We start from the raw sequence: 16,386 nt of genomic DNA, 5'->3' as shown, positions 1-16,386 counted from the left end.
CTTCAGTACGCTGATTCCTAATTCCTAATTACGAACTTGCAATTTAAAGTACTTTTGGATTACTTTTGGAACATTGTTTACTACTATCAAGTTGATCAATGTTGTTTCTTATTTTGTTTGTTTGTTATATTTTTAAAAAAATTAAACTGGAATTGAGATAGAATCTCTCATCATGTTCAAGTAGGAATATACAATCAGGGATCAAACGAAAAGACTCATAAGAACTGATCTTCCAAGGCAGGTTCTCTGTTTATCATTTTTTTTCAAAATTAAGACATGATATGATGACTTATGAGCGTAGTAACTTAGTTTGATGGTTTTGTTACTCTTTAGTCTTAACACGTGTTTAGTCGAATTGACATCAAAATTTAAACCAGGATTAAACCAGTTTTTAGTATCTGAACAATAGTGGGTATTTCCGGTTTGGTCCAATCAGACTTTTTGGTTGTTTATTGGTTCAGACGGAGAGATAAAAACGGCAAGGCGTTTGTAGTAAGCGATAAAAACGGTAAGGCGTTCGCGTCCTTCTTCCAAAGCCTGGCACTAAAGAAAGAGCCACTGGGAAAGTCATCAATTGATAAAAGAAGTCACTTCGACACAGAGGACTGTCGAGGAAGACGAATCTGCCGGTGGTAAAATTCTACTCTGGTGCGTCCTCTTCTTCCTTGATTTCTAGTCAACTTCAGAAATCTTAAAAACCCTAAACCAAACAAGACCTGGCATGTGTTCTTCCCGATATCTGTTTTTTGCGAAGTAAATACTGAAATTGGTTGCTTTTGTAAATTGATTTTCATTTTGTGTATCAATTTACACTCATTTAACTATGAACATTGCATTCAGAGAGCCTTGAGATTGAGAGAGAAACCAACCTCAACGTTCGACCAAAAACACTGTTAAGTTCTTCTTCTTCTTCTTCTTACTGTACCCTTTTGTGTAACTTGTTTGTAAACTCTTCGATAAGACTTTGAAAAACCCTAGCCTGAATTTAGTCTCAATGTGGTTTAGTTTAGCTCACACACTCTCCTTATGTCTCCTTATGTTTTGTTTAATGTTTAATAGGCAACATTTAGGGTTTTTAATCCTTCTTAGTTTAACATTTGGTTCCTTAGAAAAATGTTTTTGTATGTCCTACGCATTCAAAAATCATCTCTTTTTGAAACTTTCATGTTCATTTTTTGCTATGCAGGTTGAAAAAAGTTTCCTACATAAGAAAAGCAGAATGGTTGATAACGAGATAAAGACTCAGCTTCTTTGTTCCAAATGGTTGGAAGATTGGATAAGCCAGTTACCTGATCCATTCATCTGTCAGATTCTTTCTCATCTTCCCCTCAAGGACAGTGTTAAGACTAGCGTATTATCCACCAGATAAAGGACTCTCTGGCTTTGGCTTCCTCGTTTGGAACTGGCATGGTCGAAGTTCCCAAAATCTACAAGTTCGTTTTGCGTTTGAGATGCCCCTAAGCCTTTATGCCTGTGAGACACTGGTGTCCTTAAAGATGTGTTGGGTGGCCTTGCCTAGTGCCGAGTTTGTTTCTTTGCCTTGTCTGAAGATCCTGCATTTAGACTATATGAGCTATCCCAATGAGACCACTTTTGAGAGACTTGTCTCATCCTCTCCTGTCCTTGAAGAGTTAGAATTGGGACTTGTTAATTCTTTTGCGAATGTCTTTCGGGTGCTCTCTACGTCATTGAAGAGGCTCACTATAAGCATACGCTTCTCTGTGGGTGATACAGGATTTCTGATTGATGCCCCTCGCCTACGCTTTTTGAGCATCCGTGATAACTTACCAAAAAGCTTTATAATAACCAGTATGGATTCCAATGTCAAGTTAGATCTTGATCTCAGCCCTGCTTTATTTTCAGAAGAAGCAGATGTTTTATCCAGGAGAAATAGTTTTCACAGTTTTCTCCCCCAGATTTCAAAGATCAGTGATATGTTCATACATCTAGGCACTTTGGAGGTATCATCATCTATGTCAATTCCCATATTTGACATATGTTCCCATAATCTATCATGAATGTTTCTGACCCACTTCGGTTTTTCCTTCTTGTTCTAGCTCCTCTGTGAATACTCGAAACTAGAACCACTGCCTCAGTTTGGTTACATGTCCTGCCTGCAAGTAGAGCTCTATTATTCCCATTTGAAATGGTTACCAACCTTTCTTGAAAGCTTCCCAAACTTGAAGTCTCTCATCTTGGTGATGATCTGCCAAACCCAAATAACTTTTTCATCCCTTCGAAGATTCTGCATATTTTGTCTCTGTGTTTTAATCTTCTCTTCTGTTCTCAGGTATGCTACAATGCAGATCATGTGGAAATGCCATCTGACGAGATGAATCAAGTCGATCATTCAACTGTGCCTCAGTGTTTGCTATCGTCTCTCGAAGTTGTTGATTTCAAAGTGAAAGTCTGGGGACTTGCTGCAGAGATGAAGCTAGTAACGTACTTCCTAGAAAATTCGGCTGTCCTCAAGAAACTCACTCTGCCTTGGCATTATGATGCAATTCAGATTCAAGATGACGTGGTCAAAAAACTCCTCAAAGGTCCAAGACGCTCTACCAAATGTGAAGTCATCTTCCTTTGATCGGTAAAGAGTATAGAGGGAACATTGAAAAGGATTCGTGTTTTTATGTAAAACTAAGTGAATATGCATTGTAGCGTCATGGTTGGCATGCCTTTGGTCCATCTAGGCATAGGCTTTCATATGTTTCTTATCATCTTGGGTCGTAGGATTGGAAAAGGAAACGTACGTACTTCTTGGTCGGAAATCTCAATAGTTCTTATAATCAAACTGGTTTGTTATTTTGGTGATTTTGTGTAACGACAATGTTGGATATGGATAGCAGTTTCATTATTACTTGGGTTTAGTGATTATTATGGTAGCGTAATTATTTTGCTCATTCGTCTCTGAATTTTGCTCATTCGTTTCGACTCCATCGCGGTTTCTTGCCTAGTCCCGACTTTGTTTCCTACCCCGTCACCAAGAGCTGAGTGGATTTTATTGCTCTGTGCCAGAGTGTTTGTTATCTTCGCTTGAGTATGTTGATATCAAAACCACCAACTCGGGACGTGATGCAGAAAAGAAGCTAATAAGGTACTTCCTAGAGAATTTCACAATCCTCAAGAAACTGACTCTACGTTTGAATTATTATTGTACGGATGAAAAACACATAGTCAAGGATATCCTGGAAATTCCAAGACGCTACGCTCTACCACATGTCAAGTCGTCATATATTGATACATATTGAAGCTGAAGCACAAGAAATGCAGGTTGAAGCCTTTTTTTTTTTTGTTTATGTTTCTTTTGTTTAGAATTGGTTGGTCTTTGTCTTTGTTTATTAAGGTTGCCAAACCGCCCTCCCAAGTTAAGCGATGCTGTTTGCTTATTTTGTTTGTTTGTTTTAAAAATCATATTTAATTAAACTCTCACCCTACAAGAAAGGCAGGTGTAGGGCGCTTTTGTTTGTGCTTCTTTTGTTTAGAATGGGTTGGTCTCTTTGTTTTCGGTAGGTTTATCTGTAGAGACTATTAAGGTTTGCCAAATTGCCCTCTTGTGGCTTGTCAAAATATCCAAGGAATGTTGTTTATCAACAAGTTAAGGCAATGCTGTTTCTTATTTAATTTGTTTGATTGTTTTAAAAATCATACATCTAGTCGCTTTCAAGGTCAGTGCAGTTCTCTATTCACAGTAATCGTCAAGAGACTCACTTTGTGTCCAAGTAATCGAAAATGTTTGAGAGTCTCTAGCAAAAGGTGTTTTTGTGCTTCTCTCAGTACAATACAAACCATGGATATATTGGGATTTTTGAGTAACATACACTCGCTATTTACTTTATACACAGAACACCTACAGTTCCGGCAAGCAGTCCGGCCTAAAACACAGCAGGTTTTTTTTTTTTTTTTTGTTTCTGACTTGTTGCCCTTATTTTGCTGTTGTAGAAATCATTTTCATAAGACCTTTAAAAACCCTAACCTGACTAGGGTAAATGGTAATTAGCCTCCGTCACTTGAAGTTGAACTAAAGGAGAGTTTTTGGCTGCAATTTCATCCAAATATAGTTTCTCTGAAACTTGCATTTACAATTTTTTTAAAATTATTTCTTTACAGATTTCGTTGTAAAACAAATGGCTTGTTCCAAAAGGTTGAAGGAAGAAGATAGGATAAGCCAATTACCTGATCCTTTGATTTGTCAGATACTTTCTCATCTTCCCGCAAAGGAAACTGTTAAGACAAGCGTTTTGTCAACCAGGTGGAAAAGTCTCTGGCTTTTTGTTTCTAGTTTATTTTTGGCATGTTGGCACCTCCCAAAGTTCAATGCCTTTAAGCGTATGGGAATGTAAATGTCTTTCGGGTGATCTCTACCTCATTGAAGAAGCTCTGTATAAAGATAGTAAATGATGACCGGGATTTTGGTTTCGGATTTGTGATTGGTGCTCCTGGACTACGCTTTTTGAGAATCAGTGATAAATTAGAGAGTTGTATAATGAACAATCTTTTCTGCGGTGGCAAGGTAGATATATATATATATATATATATATATCTCTCCCTGTTGGCTTGGAAGATATTAATGAAGCAAGCATTTCATTGAGGAGAAGTGGTATCATCCACAGTTTTCTCCCTGGGATTTCCAAGGTCAGAGATATGACAATTTGTAAAGACATTTTCAAGGTATATTATTTAAGACAATTTCAGTTCTGCTACCTTGGACATATCACATTTTCAAGGTTCTGTCATGAAAGTTTCTGACTCTCATTTTTTTGGTTACAGCTCATCTGTCAATACTCGAAAGAAGTAGTGCTGCCTCAGCTTGGTTACATGTCCCGCCTGCATGTTACTCCTCGTGTATCTGATTTAAATATGTAAAGCTAGGTTCAGGCTGCTGAATCTCGTGTCATTCATTGTAAAGAAGAGGTACATTATATATACTTTCACACAAGATCTTGTTACCAACTAGATAACAACATATCTACAACAATACAACTACGATACGATAAATGCAGATCACAAATATATTCCAATGCAATCCAAAATCTCCAAAGATCTCGCTAACACCCCCCCTCAAGTTGAGCATGCGGATTCCAAATGCCCAACTTGGCAACCATGTTTTCAAACTCGCGACAACCAAGTGCCTTAGTAAACACGTCTGCGAGTTGCCCCTTCGTATGAACTTTCTGTGTTCGAATATCTCCAGCTCGTATAGCATCCCGAACATTGTGACAATCTATCTCCACTCCTTTAGTTCTCTCATGAAACACGGGATTGGCTGCAATGTACAAAGCGGCCTGATTATCACAATGTAAGTCTGTTGGTTCACGTTGAGACACTCCAAAATCAGCCATTAAGTGTCGCAACCACTCCAGCTCCTTAACAGTTAACGCCATACACCGGTACTCTGCTTCTGCAGAAGAACGAGCTGCAACTTTCTGCTTTTTAGTCTTCCAAGAAATTGGATAAGAACCAAGTGTGACGAACCAACCACTCACGGATCGTCTCATCAGAGGACAACCTCCCCAATCAGAATCACACCAGCCGTACAACTTTAAGTCACACTTAGAAGACAATAGCACACCCTGTCCCGGCGTTCCTTTTAAGTACCGCACAACACGCAATGCACAGTTCCAATGATCAGCTCTAGGACTGTGCATAAACTGAGACAGAACATGAATAACATAAGTCAAATCTGGTCGAGTAGCCAAAAGATACACAAGTCGCCCTACCAACCCTCGATAACGTTCTGGTTCTTTTAACAATGGACCATCAGAAAGAGCAAGCTTGTGTTATTGTTCAATAGGAAACGCAGCAGGCTGTGATCCTAGATATCCCACTTCACTAATGATATCCAGTGTGTACTTTCTTTGACAGAGAAAAATACCATCATTGTTCCTTGCCACCTCAATCCCTAAGAAGTATTTTAGCGACCCCAGGTCTTTGATATGAAAACACTCGCCGAGATACTGCTTGAACTGTGCTATGCCTGCTGTATCATTACCACCAATGATAATGTCATCTACATACACTAGGATGTAGATTTCAGAAGTACCACGACGCAAGTGAAACATGGAATAATCGGAGTGTGATTCCTTGAAGCCATACTGCGTAAGTGCTCCCTTCAACTTAGCAAACCAACATCTTGGAGCTTGCTTTAATCCATAGAGAGACTTCTTCAGCAAACAAACTGAGTTTCTATTTTCATTGTTACGGAAACCAGGTGGAAGTTGCATATACACTTCCTCCTCCAAATCCCCATGTAAGAAAGCGTTGTTTACATCCATCTGATGCAACTCCCACTGTTTTGCTGCAGCAACACTAAGAAACGTCCGAACCGTCGTCATCTTGACAACCGGTGCAAAAGTCTCATCAAAATCCACACCTTCTGTTTGATTGTTCCCCAAGACTACTAAACGGGATTTGTGTCTCTCCAACGTTCCATCAGCTCTATACTTGAGTTTATAAATCCACTTACAGCCAATCGCTTTTTTTCCTGGTGGAAGAGTTGTAACTGTCCACGTTTGATTCTGTTCGAGAGCATCAATTTCTTTCTGCATTGCCTCTCGCCACTCTTTGTAAGCCACTGCATCACGAAAGGTAGTAGGCTCCGTGCCAGCAATAATTAATGCCAGAAACGCTCTATACTTCGGAGAAAATTGGCTGCAGTCGATGTATTTTGAGATTGGGAAATCGATTCCTTCAACTGACTCGTCTGCAGTTTTGTCCGAATCACACACAACCTGCAACACATAGTCCTTCAGTCTAGCTGGCAGAGCTTTCTCACGCTTGCCACGTCCGAGTTGTTCAACCGGAAGTGCTTCGGGAACGCCCTCTTCTACAACGTCATTTGCTGCATCATTCTCTTCCAAAATTTCAGTCTCGGCAAGCATTTCATCTAATGCAGTATCAATACTCGTCTCTAGTGTCTCATTACTAGTCTCTTGTTCTGTTTCCAGGTCAGCAACTGCAGTCTCTTCTTCAACCACATCTACTAACTCACCAAAATCAGCAGTGTTGTGCAACAATGCCTCTCGATCACCTCTGAATTCACCTGAACTCATCGGAAAAGTCTTTTCAACAAAAACCACATCCCGTGATACAAAGACTTCGTCGGTTTCTAAATCATACATGTTCCAACCCTTTTTCCCAAACGGATAACCAACAAACAAACAACGCCTGCTTCTTGCTTCAAACTTATCTCCTCCTCTCCTTTGTTTGTGAGCAAAGGCAAGACAACCAAAGACCCGCAAATTGTCGTATGGTGGAGGAGTACCATAAATTAGTTCGTAAGGAGTCTTCCCCTTCAAAACTCGCGATGGTGTTCTGTTTATCAAGTAAGCAGCTGTGAGAACACTTTCTCCCCAGAATTTGATCGGAAGTGAGGACTGAAACAAGAGTGCTCTCACCACGTTAAGGATATGTCGATGCTTTCGCTCCACGCGCCCATTCTGCTGCGGTGTACCAACACAAGACGTCTGGTGTATGATTCCTTTTTCTGCAAATTCTGTTGTGAGACAAGTGAATTCTGTCCCGTTGTCACTTCTAACTATCTTGACGTTTTTGTTGAATTGATTAGACACCAACGTCAAGAAGTTCTTTAGTGTTTGCTTCACTTGTGACTTTTCTCGAAGCAAGTACACCCACACCGCTCTTGAGAAGTCATCAACAATTGTTAAGAAGTAAAAATGAATTGCACAAAGTAGGACTACGATACAGTCCCCATAAGTCGCAATGAATCATATCGAAAACGTCATCGCTTGTATTATTACTTGAGTGAAAAGCCTCACGGCTATGTTTTGCTTTTACACAAATTTCACAAACTGAAAAATCCCTACTTCGACTACCAACAACAGAAAGCAAATCTAAAACACCATTAGAGGGATGTCCCAGCCGCTGATGCCATATATCATCAGCTCCATCCTTATTCAAATGAAAAGCACGAAAGGTAGGCAAGCGACGAAAGAAGTACAGCCCGTCTCTAAGTTCTCCCGCTCCAGTCAGCCTCCTCATTGTACGGTCCTGTAGTACACAACCTTTGTTAGCAATTTGCATCACTATATCAAGATCCGCAACGAGCTGAGAAACGGATATCAGATTGCATCTTAATTCAGGTACAAACAACACATTCTTCAACTCAAACTCATCATCAAAAACCACAGTGCCTTTTTCCTTGGACAGAGTTTGACAACCGTTTGGCAAACCGATTGAACAAGGCAACATATACTTCTGATCAACAATCATTTCACTAAACCCCGTCATATGATTTGAGGCTCCTGTATCAAGGACCCAGTCATGAGAGAAAAACTTACCGGTCAGACGCGGTTCTGCCACCTGTTTTTCCTTGAGAAGTTTGATCAGGGTCCCCCACTGCTCATTGCTCAACCCCGTGTACCCGTTTCTCTCAGCTTCGGTACTCACGTCACTTTCACTTTGAGCAACTGCAGCATTTGCACGGATCATTCCACGCCCCCTACCAGCTTCTCCTCGACCGCCACCACGTCCGCCTTGACGAGAACGTTCACCCCACCATGGCGGATATCCAATGACTTGGAAACATGTCTCTGCTGTGTGTCCTGTCTTTTTACACGCAGTACAAAACAACCGTGATTTGTCGTTAGGTCCGGCTGTTATGTTTCCACTCCGAGCAGCAAAGGCCACCTGGGACGTTCGTTGTTCTCTCCCACGCATGACAGTGTTGATTCGTTCCACAGATTTCACCTTTGAGTAGACTTGATTCATGTTAGGCAAGGGATCTGTACTTATTATTGAAGTGCGAACTCCTCCGTACACCGTGTCATCCAAACCAAGAAGGAAGTGATGAATCCGGTCATCCTCCTTTTTCTTCTCAAGCTCCGCGGTGATGTTGCAATTGCATCCTCCACACTTGCACGCCAACGTCGGTTCATAATTACTCAGGTCGTCCCACAAGACCTGCAACTTGCCATAGTAATCGATCACTGTCATGTTCTCTTGACGACAAAAGGCAAGCTCTGCCTTAATCTCCTGAATCCGAGGACCATTTCCTTCAGAGAATCGATTCTTGATCTCCTTCCACAACTCCACAGGATCTTCCTTGTTTCCTAGTGTCTTTCGCACTTTGGGATCCACTGTGTTGAGGATCCACAAAGACACCATCGACTTTGCGGAGACCCAATCTTCATACTCTGCTTCCTCCTTGTTTGGCTCTGTCACACTTCCGTCAACAAAACCAAACTTTTTCTTGACTCGCAGTGCCGTTCTCACCGCCTGAGCCCACTCATCAAAGTTTTCACCGTTGAACTGAACCTGGGCGATGATGGCTCCAGGGTTCTCGTTCGCCGCCAGTTGGTAGGCCGCCGCCATCGTCTTCGACGACTCTATTTTAACGTTTTTTTCAGACATTTTTCAGGGCTCTGATACCATGTAAAGCTAGGTTCAGGCTGCTGAATCTCGTGTCATTCATTGTAAAGAAGAGGTACATTATATATACTTTCACACAAGATCTTGTTACCAACTAGATAACAACATATCTACAACAATACAACTACGATACGATAAATGCAGATCACAAATATATTCCAATGCAATCCAAAATCTCCAAAGATCTCGCTAACAAAATATGTTGCCAACCTTTCTCGAGAGCTGCCCAAACTTGAAATCCTTCATCGCTTGAGTATGTTGATATCAAAACCACCAACTCGGGACGTGATGCAGAAAAGAAGCTAATAAGGTACTTCCTAGAGTTTTCCACGATCATCAAGAAACTGACTCTGCGTTTGAATTATTTTTGTACGGATGAATAGTTCCTAGTCAAGAATATCCTGGAAATCCCTAGACGCTCTGCCACATGTCAAGTCGTCATATATTGAAGGCTTTTATGTTTTATGTTTCTTTAATTTCTTTTGTTTAGAATCGGTTGGTCTCTTTGTTTTCGGTAGCCACAGCTATAAGTTACTCGTTCATCTTTAGAGACTACTTGCCAAACTGGCCAAAACTGCCCTCCCAATTTAAGCAATGCTGTTTCTTATTTTGTTTGTTTTTTTTTTAAATCGTATTTCATGTACAAGTAGGCAAATATAATCAGGGATCAAACGAAAAGATTCATTAGGACTATCCCCAACTTTGTTCTGTTCATGGCAGATTAACTTTTAAAGCTGAGTTTTGGGACGAAGTATGGTCTTAATTTTTTGTTTCGACGAACAAAGTAAGGTCTAAAATTAAGTATAACTCATCAGCCCTCAGGACTGCCAAGAGTCTCTATCGAATATGTTGAAGTCGTCGTCCTTTTTGATTGGTAAAAAGAGACAGACAAAGCGAATATGAATGGTCTCAAACTGGTTTGTCAAATTGAGACCTTACCCTCAGCGGACATGAAAAATTAAAACCTGGATTAAACCAGTTTTTAGTATCTGAACAAAACTGGGTATTTCCGGTTTGGGCCAATCAGACTTTTTAACTGTTTCTTGTAAAACAGAGAGATAAAACGGCAAGGCGTTTGTAGTAAGAGGTTAAAACGGCAAGACGTTTGTAGTAAGAGATTAAATCGGCAAGGCGTTTGTATGAAGAGATAAAAACTGGGTAAATTAACTGGAAAAGTAATTATCAGTTGACAGGGGAAGACGAATAGGTTTGATCAGCCGGTGGTAACTAAGTTCCACTCCGGTGCGTCCTTCTTCTGCTTTTTATTTTCCTTGATTTGTAGTCATCTTCAGAAACATTGAAAAGCCTAACTTAATTTGTTCAACTCCCTCGCATGTGTTCTTCCTGATATCTGTGTTTTTGTGTAGAGACTTTTTTCGCAATTTTTATCACTGTCCGTAAATTTCATTCGATTGTTGTTTCTGTAAACACACTTATAGTAGTTCGATATCTGTTTTTGGGAATTTTGATTAGTTGGTTGTTATCTCTACCTTCAGTTTTTCTTTTTTTTTTTTTTTTACTTTCTTAAATTTTTTGATGATGCAGATTAGTTGTATTAAGATAGAGAGCAATGGTGGATAGAAGAAAGAAGAAAACCAAAATATGTGACAAAGTAAAAGTGTCACATAAGGAAGAGGAAGATAGGATTAGCCAGCTACCGGAACATTTGATATCTGAAATACTTTATCATCTCTCTACAAAGGATGCTGTCAGAACAAGCCTTTTGTCTACCAGATGGAGATATCTTTGGCAATCTGTTCCTGGATTGGACTTAACCTCCTACGAATTTACAAATTTCGATGCCTTTGCGAGTTTTGTTGAAAGGTTTTTTTATCTCCCACAGGGAGTCATGGATACGCAAACTCCGCTTAAGTTATTATAGTCTTGGTAGGAGTTATCTCGCATCATGGATTGATGCTGTAACTAACCGTAGGATCCAACATCTTGAAATTGATTATTCTGGATATGATAGGAAGATACCCCTGAGTTTATATACCTGTGAGACACTGGTACACTTACGACTCTATGATGTAACCATGTGTGATGCCAAGTTTGTTTCCTTACCTTGTCTGAAGTTCATGCATTTAGGGTATAATAAGTATCCCAACGACACCACCTTGCAGAAACTTATCTCAGGCTCCCCTGTTCTGGAACATTTAACCATCATCAGATCTCCAACTTATGATGATGCAAATGTTGTACAAGTGCGCTCTCACACGCTAAAGACAGCCTACATATGTGAGTTTTCTGAAGTTTTGATTGATGCACCTCTACTGCAGTCTTTGAAGGCTACGGTCTCCTCAACAACGAACTTTCAGATCGTCAATTTGGGTTCCTCTGCCAAACTAGATTTTGATTTAAGCTATAGGAGATAAAGTAGTAGCATGATTCATGGCATCCTCACCTGCATACCAATGGTTAGGGAGCTGATTATTAGTAATGGTATTAGGAAGGTATACATCTCTTCTCTTTAAGCATATATATATATATATATATATATATGAAGTTTCTCACCCTATCATTCCTCCTTTACTTGTGTTACCAGGAAATCTTTCAATACTCGAAATCGGGACCACTGCTTCAGTTTCGTGGCCTATCCCGCTTGAATGTTGAATTTTCTAAATTTGATCTTGAAACGTTGCTAACCCTTCTTGAGAGCTGCCCAAAACTAGAATCTTTAGTAATGGTAATGAATAACTATAACCCTGATTTATGCTTATTGTTTGTGAAAATCTTTTGTCTAAATTTTCTCGTCAATTTGTTTCCTTCTGTTTTTGCAGAAATTGGTTAAGGACCGATCCATGCGTGGTAAGAAGAATAAGGTGATGTTTTCAACAACAGTGCCTCAGTGTTTGGTATCATCACTCAAGTTTGTGGAATGGAGACGTTCAATCACAGGGTATGAAGGAGAATTGGAGCTAGTAAGATATTTCTTGAAGAACTCAAAAATCCTGGAGAAATTTAGGGTTGATACTTACTATGCCGGAAAGGCTAAGTGTGCCTTCCTTCAAGAACTCCTTACGATGCCAAGATGCTCTAGCGTCTGTGAACTCCATTGTTCTGTGATTCCTAAGAATATATATGGCTGAACATTTCGATTAAGGTAGGTTGATCTTTTTGGTCGTTAAATTAGTTGATTTTAGGAGGATGTATTAGGCGTTGTGCCAAAAAGCAAATATTGCAGTTTAAGTCTTTCTTATGGTTGCTGCTCATGTAATAGTCACCAGTTACCAAGTTTTTCGAATTTGATGGTTATATCCACAAATTGTTCAAACTCTAATTAGGTCTTTTATTTTTATTTTTATGTATAAGCTCTTTTGCTAGCTGTTGGTTCTTTTTTAAACACAGCAGGTTCTTTTTTTTTTTTTTCTGACTTTTTGCCCTTATTTTGCTGTTGTAGAAATAATTTTCATAAGACCTTTAATTAAAAACCCTAACCTGACTAGGGTAAATAGTCAGACCTTTAAACAAATGGCTTGTTCCAAAAGGTTGAAGGAAGAAGATAGGATAAGCCAATTACCTAATCCTTTGATATGTCAGATACTTTCTCATCTTCCCGCAAAGGAAACTGTTAAGACAAGCGTTTTGTCAACCAGGTGGAAAAGTCTCTGGCTTTTTGTTCCTAGTTTATTTTTGGCATGTTTGCACCTCCCAAAGTTCCATGCCTTTAAGAGTTTTGGTGACAAGTTTTTCGATTCCAATAGGGTTTCATGCTTACACCAAGTCAGGTTAGTTATTGGTAATATCGGATTTAAGAAAGGTGTAGATGATGCTCCCTTTTATCTCACGCCATGGATTGATGCTATAGTTAAGCGTAAGATCCAACATCTAGATGTTTGGTTTACACCAGGTCCTACTTATGAGATGCCCCTGAGGCTTTACACCTGTGAGACACTGGTCTCCTTGAAACTCTTTTATGTAACCTTGGGTGATGTCGAGGTTGTTTCCTTACCTTGTCTGAAGACGATGCATTTGAAATATATTTGGTATGGCAAAGAGGCCAATTTTGAGAGACTTGTCTCTAGCTGTCCTGTCTTGGAGTTGAAGATTTCCGGGTGTGTGAATGATGATGTCAAACTCTTTCGGGTGGTCTCTAGGTCATTGAAGAAGCTCAGAATAAAAACAGACATAACGATGATTCCAAAGTCTTTTGGTTCAAGATTTGTGATTAATGCTCCTCGACTATGCCTTTTGAGCATCAGTGATAAATTGTCAGAGAGTTTTATAATAAACGATGTGGATTCCAATGCCAAGGTAGATATCTCTCTGTCCTTTGGTTTGTATGTTTTGGATGAAGCAAGCATTTCATCGCGGAGAAGTACTATACGCAGTTTTCTCCACGGGGTTTCAAAGTTCAGGGACATGACTTTATGTAGAGACACTTTCAAGGTATGTATGACAATTTCGGTTGTATATGACATATGAGATTTTCTATCATGAAAGCTTCTGACCTACATTTTGTTTACATTTGGTTCCAGCTTATCTGCAATACTCGAGAATAGAACCGTTGCCTCAGTTTGGTGACATCTCCAGCCTGCGTGTGACTTTTCGTGTATCTGATTTGATATGGTTACCAACCTTTCTAAAGAACTTCTCAAACTTGAAGTCACTTATCTTGGTGATCATCTGCTTAACCTTATTTCTCATATGATCTGCGAAAGGTGTTGCCTATCTTTGCATTACCTTTACTCATCTCGTTTTCTTGGTCAGGTATGGAATACTAACTCTAAGAAGATGAAATCCAAAGAGTTGCGTCAATTCAGTTATTTCGCTGTGCAAGAGTGTTTGTTGCCGTCGCTTGAGTATGTTGATATCAAAACCAGCTTCTCAGGACATCCTGCAGAACTGATGCTAGTAATGCACTTACTAAAGAATTCAACAAATCTCAAGAAACTGACCGTACGTTTGAATTATTATTGTACAAATGAAAAGTACCTTGTCAAGACTCTCCTGGAACTCCCAAGACGCTCTATCACATGCAAAGTCGTCATATATTGACATGTAACGACTAGAGAGAGAAGATGTGAAGCTTAAGCCCTTACCGTACCAGAAATGCAGGTGTAGGCTTTTTGTTTAGAATCTGTTGATCTCTTTGTTTTCGGTAGCCAACTATAAGTCTCTCGTTCATCTGTAGAGACTATTATGGTTTCGACATATTTAAGGAACGTTGTTTTATAATAAAGTTAAGCAAATGACTAAATGCTTTACTTATTTGGTTTGTTTGTTTGTTTGTTTAAAAATCATATTTCATTTACTGGTATTGAGATATAACTAGGCATCAGGTACAAGCAGGGATCAAAACGAAAAGATTCATAAGAATAAAGAACAAATGCTGAGATGGTTTCCTTACCTTGCCTGAAGACTATGCACTTGACTTCTGTTTGGTTTCCCGATGAGGCCACTTTTGAGAGACTTGTCTCGTCATGCCCTGTCTTGGAAGAGTTGGAGGTTAAGGGAAGTGTTAGTTGTAAAGCTAAAGTTTTTCGGGTGTTGTCTAAGTCGTTGAAGAGGTTGGTTATAAGTTTACGCTTTTCTCTGTTTCATTTGGTGTGTTTTCATCCACTTTTTTTTTTTTTTTTTTTTGTGTAACTCAGGTATTCGATTATGACAAAAGAGCAGCTCCTGATGAGACGAATCAAATCAGTTTTTTCACCTGTGCCTGAGTGTTTGCTATCTTCTCTGGAATTTGTTGATTTCAGAATCAAAACTGGGAACGTCTTGTAGCTATTAGGCTAGGAAGGTACTTCCTAGAGAATTCAGCAATACTCAAGAATCTCACTCTATTGACTAGTCATTCAAGATTAAAAAAGTCTGCTTTCAAGGAACTCCTTAAAATGCCAAGAGGCTCTACCGAATGTGAAGTCGTCCTTGACTGGTAAATGAGTAGAGAGGTTTTATGATTTTGTGGTATATACTATATACGAAGCGACAATGAGAGTCGTAGTTTCATGGTTGGTTTGATAATTAACTGATATTTATTATTATTACTTATTAGCGTTGTTATATTTACTCCCTGCTTTATGAATTCACATGACAGCTAGATCTTATATGATCAGCTCAAATGATATTGATCAACTCATAGCAGAGGGAGATAATATATATTAATAATTACAGTATTCCATTGAACCGTGTTTTACCCAAACAATCACAAATTTAATTTTAAAAACGAGTAAAGTTGAGTAATCATTATCTATCTTAACAATTTTTGAAGTACAAATTTGTGTCCTCTTCTCTTTTCTGTCGTGTCTACTTAAAATCATAAATTAATATCCGATTTTACTAATCAGATCCTCATTAATTATCTATACAAATTCTAATGGGACCATGTCAAATTAACCTTTAATGACTCAGGAATATTGATGTGGAGTATTCCTTATATTTCCTCTACTTGATTAAGAGTTTCTTTTTCAATTTTATAGCTCCGATTCTTCTATAAAAAAGTAAAACATCATTTAATTATTTTCGGTAATAGAAACAAAAATATCTCAATTCCATATACGATTTATACTAATGGTCAAAAACTAAATTCTAAATTAATTGATTTCGCAGTTTCCTTCTACAATCAAAAAAATCACATTCACTAATATACCGTAACAGAGGCAATAATATCTTATAATATATTTAATCTATTCTATTAAAGCTGAAGTACTCACTAGACTCAAATAGGACCATGGCTTTGTTTTGGTAGGTTTTTCATTAAAAATGATTAGAGAATCACTTATTTTAATTAAACTAACCTATAGTTTCGATTTATCTAAATGACCATTATACCCTTGGGTCGATCACTTAAAACTAACCGGATCGGGACGCGGATCCCCTCTGACCCGAAAATAGAAGACAAAAAATTTGCGGATCTGTTTGTTCTCCAGATTAATAATTTTTGGATCCTGTACATTATTTGATTCAAGAATAGTTAAACACACAACCAAACAGAGGTATAATCCCTATAAATAAGAATATTGGTATCAGAGTATTTAATGGCTTCAGTAATATCAAATA

General features: G+C 38.9%; 2 protein-coding genes and 1 pseudogene across 5 annotated transcripts; all 3 read left to right on the top strand.

The window, feature by feature from the left end:
* The first annotated feature begins 103 nt into the window (after nucleotides 1–103).
* LOC147922965 (putative FBD-associated F-box protein At5g53635) lies at nucleotides 104–2,859 on the top strand. 3 transcript variants are annotated; one of them, XM_087497538.1, is made up of 6 exons: nucleotides 104–237; nucleotides 462–648; nucleotides 841–892; nucleotides 1,187–1,961; nucleotides 2,058–2,198; nucleotides 2,291–2,859. In XM_087497538.1, the coding sequence occupies exons 4-6, from the start codon at nucleotides 1,452–1,454 to the stop codon at nucleotides 2,582–2,584; spliced, it is 945 nt and encodes a 314-aa protein (XP_087353664.1). In that variant the 5' UTR covers nucleotides 104–237; nucleotides 462–648; nucleotides 841–892; nucleotides 1,187–1,451; the 3' UTR covers nucleotides 2,585–2,859. The 3 variants fall into 3 exon arrangements, with proteins under 3 accessions (XP_087353664.1, XP_087353663.1, XP_087353665.1); XM_087497537.1 differs by having other exon boundaries at nucleotides 182–237; nucleotides 462–753; XM_087497539.1 differs by lacking the exons at nucleotides 104–237; nucleotides 841–892 and having other exon boundaries at nucleotides 514–648.
* A 7,636-nt stretch (nucleotides 2,860–10,495) lies between these two features.
* On the top strand, nucleotides 10,496–12,710 carry LOC104761385 (F-box/FBD/LRR-repeat protein At1g51370-like; annotated as a pseudogene). Its single transcript, XR_015588723.1, has 4 exons — nucleotides 10,496–10,629; nucleotides 10,933–11,840; nucleotides 11,933–12,073; nucleotides 12,168–12,710. The product of XR_015588723.1 is annotated as an F-box/FBD/LRR-repeat protein At1g51370-like (transcript).
* A 139-nt stretch (nucleotides 12,711–12,849) lies between these two features.
* Nucleotides 12,850–14,598, top strand: LOC104763428 (putative FBD-associated F-box protein At5g53635). The gene is made up of 3 exons (XM_019240082.2): nucleotides 12,850–13,780; nucleotides 13,866–14,005; nucleotides 14,098–14,598. The coding sequence occupies exons 1-3, from the start codon at nucleotides 12,859–12,861 to the stop codon at nucleotides 14,383–14,385; spliced, it is 1,350 nt and encodes a 449-aa protein (XP_019095627.2). The 5' UTR covers nucleotides 12,850–12,858; the 3' UTR covers nucleotides 14,386–14,598.
* Nucleotides 14,599–16,386: the final 1,788 nt, after the last annotated feature.

The sequence above is a fragment of the Camelina sativa genome, chromosome 18 (genome assembly GCF_030686135.1).
Source record: "Camelina sativa cultivar CO46 ecotype springtype chromosome 18, ASM3068613v1".
Taxonomy (NCBI): domain Eukaryota; kingdom Viridiplantae; phylum Streptophyta; class Magnoliopsida; order Brassicales; family Brassicaceae; genus Camelina; species Camelina sativa.
This window is presented reverse-complemented; position numbering and strand designations above follow the sequence as displayed.

Coding starts and splice junctions, on each gene's coding strand:
- LOC147922965 (XM_087497538.1), top strand. CDS start 1,452: ATGCCCCTAAGCCTTTATGCCTGTGAGACACTGGTGTCCTTAAAGATG. Junction 1,962..2,057: donor TACATCTAGGCACTTTGGAG/GTATCATCATCT, acceptor TTCTTGTTCTAG/CTCCTCTGTGAATACTCGAA. Junction 2,199..2,290: donor ACTTGAAGTCTCTCATCTTG/GTGATGATCTGC, acceptor TTCTGTTCTCAG/GTATGCTACAATGCAGATCA.
- LOC104763428 (XM_019240082.2), top strand. CDS start 12,859: ATGGCTTGTTCCAAAAGGTTGAAGGAAGAAGATAGGATAAGCCAATTA. Junction 13,781..13,865: donor TAGAGACACTTTCAAGGTAT/GTATGACAATTT, acceptor ATTTGGTTCCAG/CTTATCTGCAATACTCGAGA. Junction 14,006..14,097: donor ACTTGAAGTCACTTATCTTG/GTGATCATCTGC, acceptor TTTCTTGGTCAG/GTATGGAATACTAACTCTAA.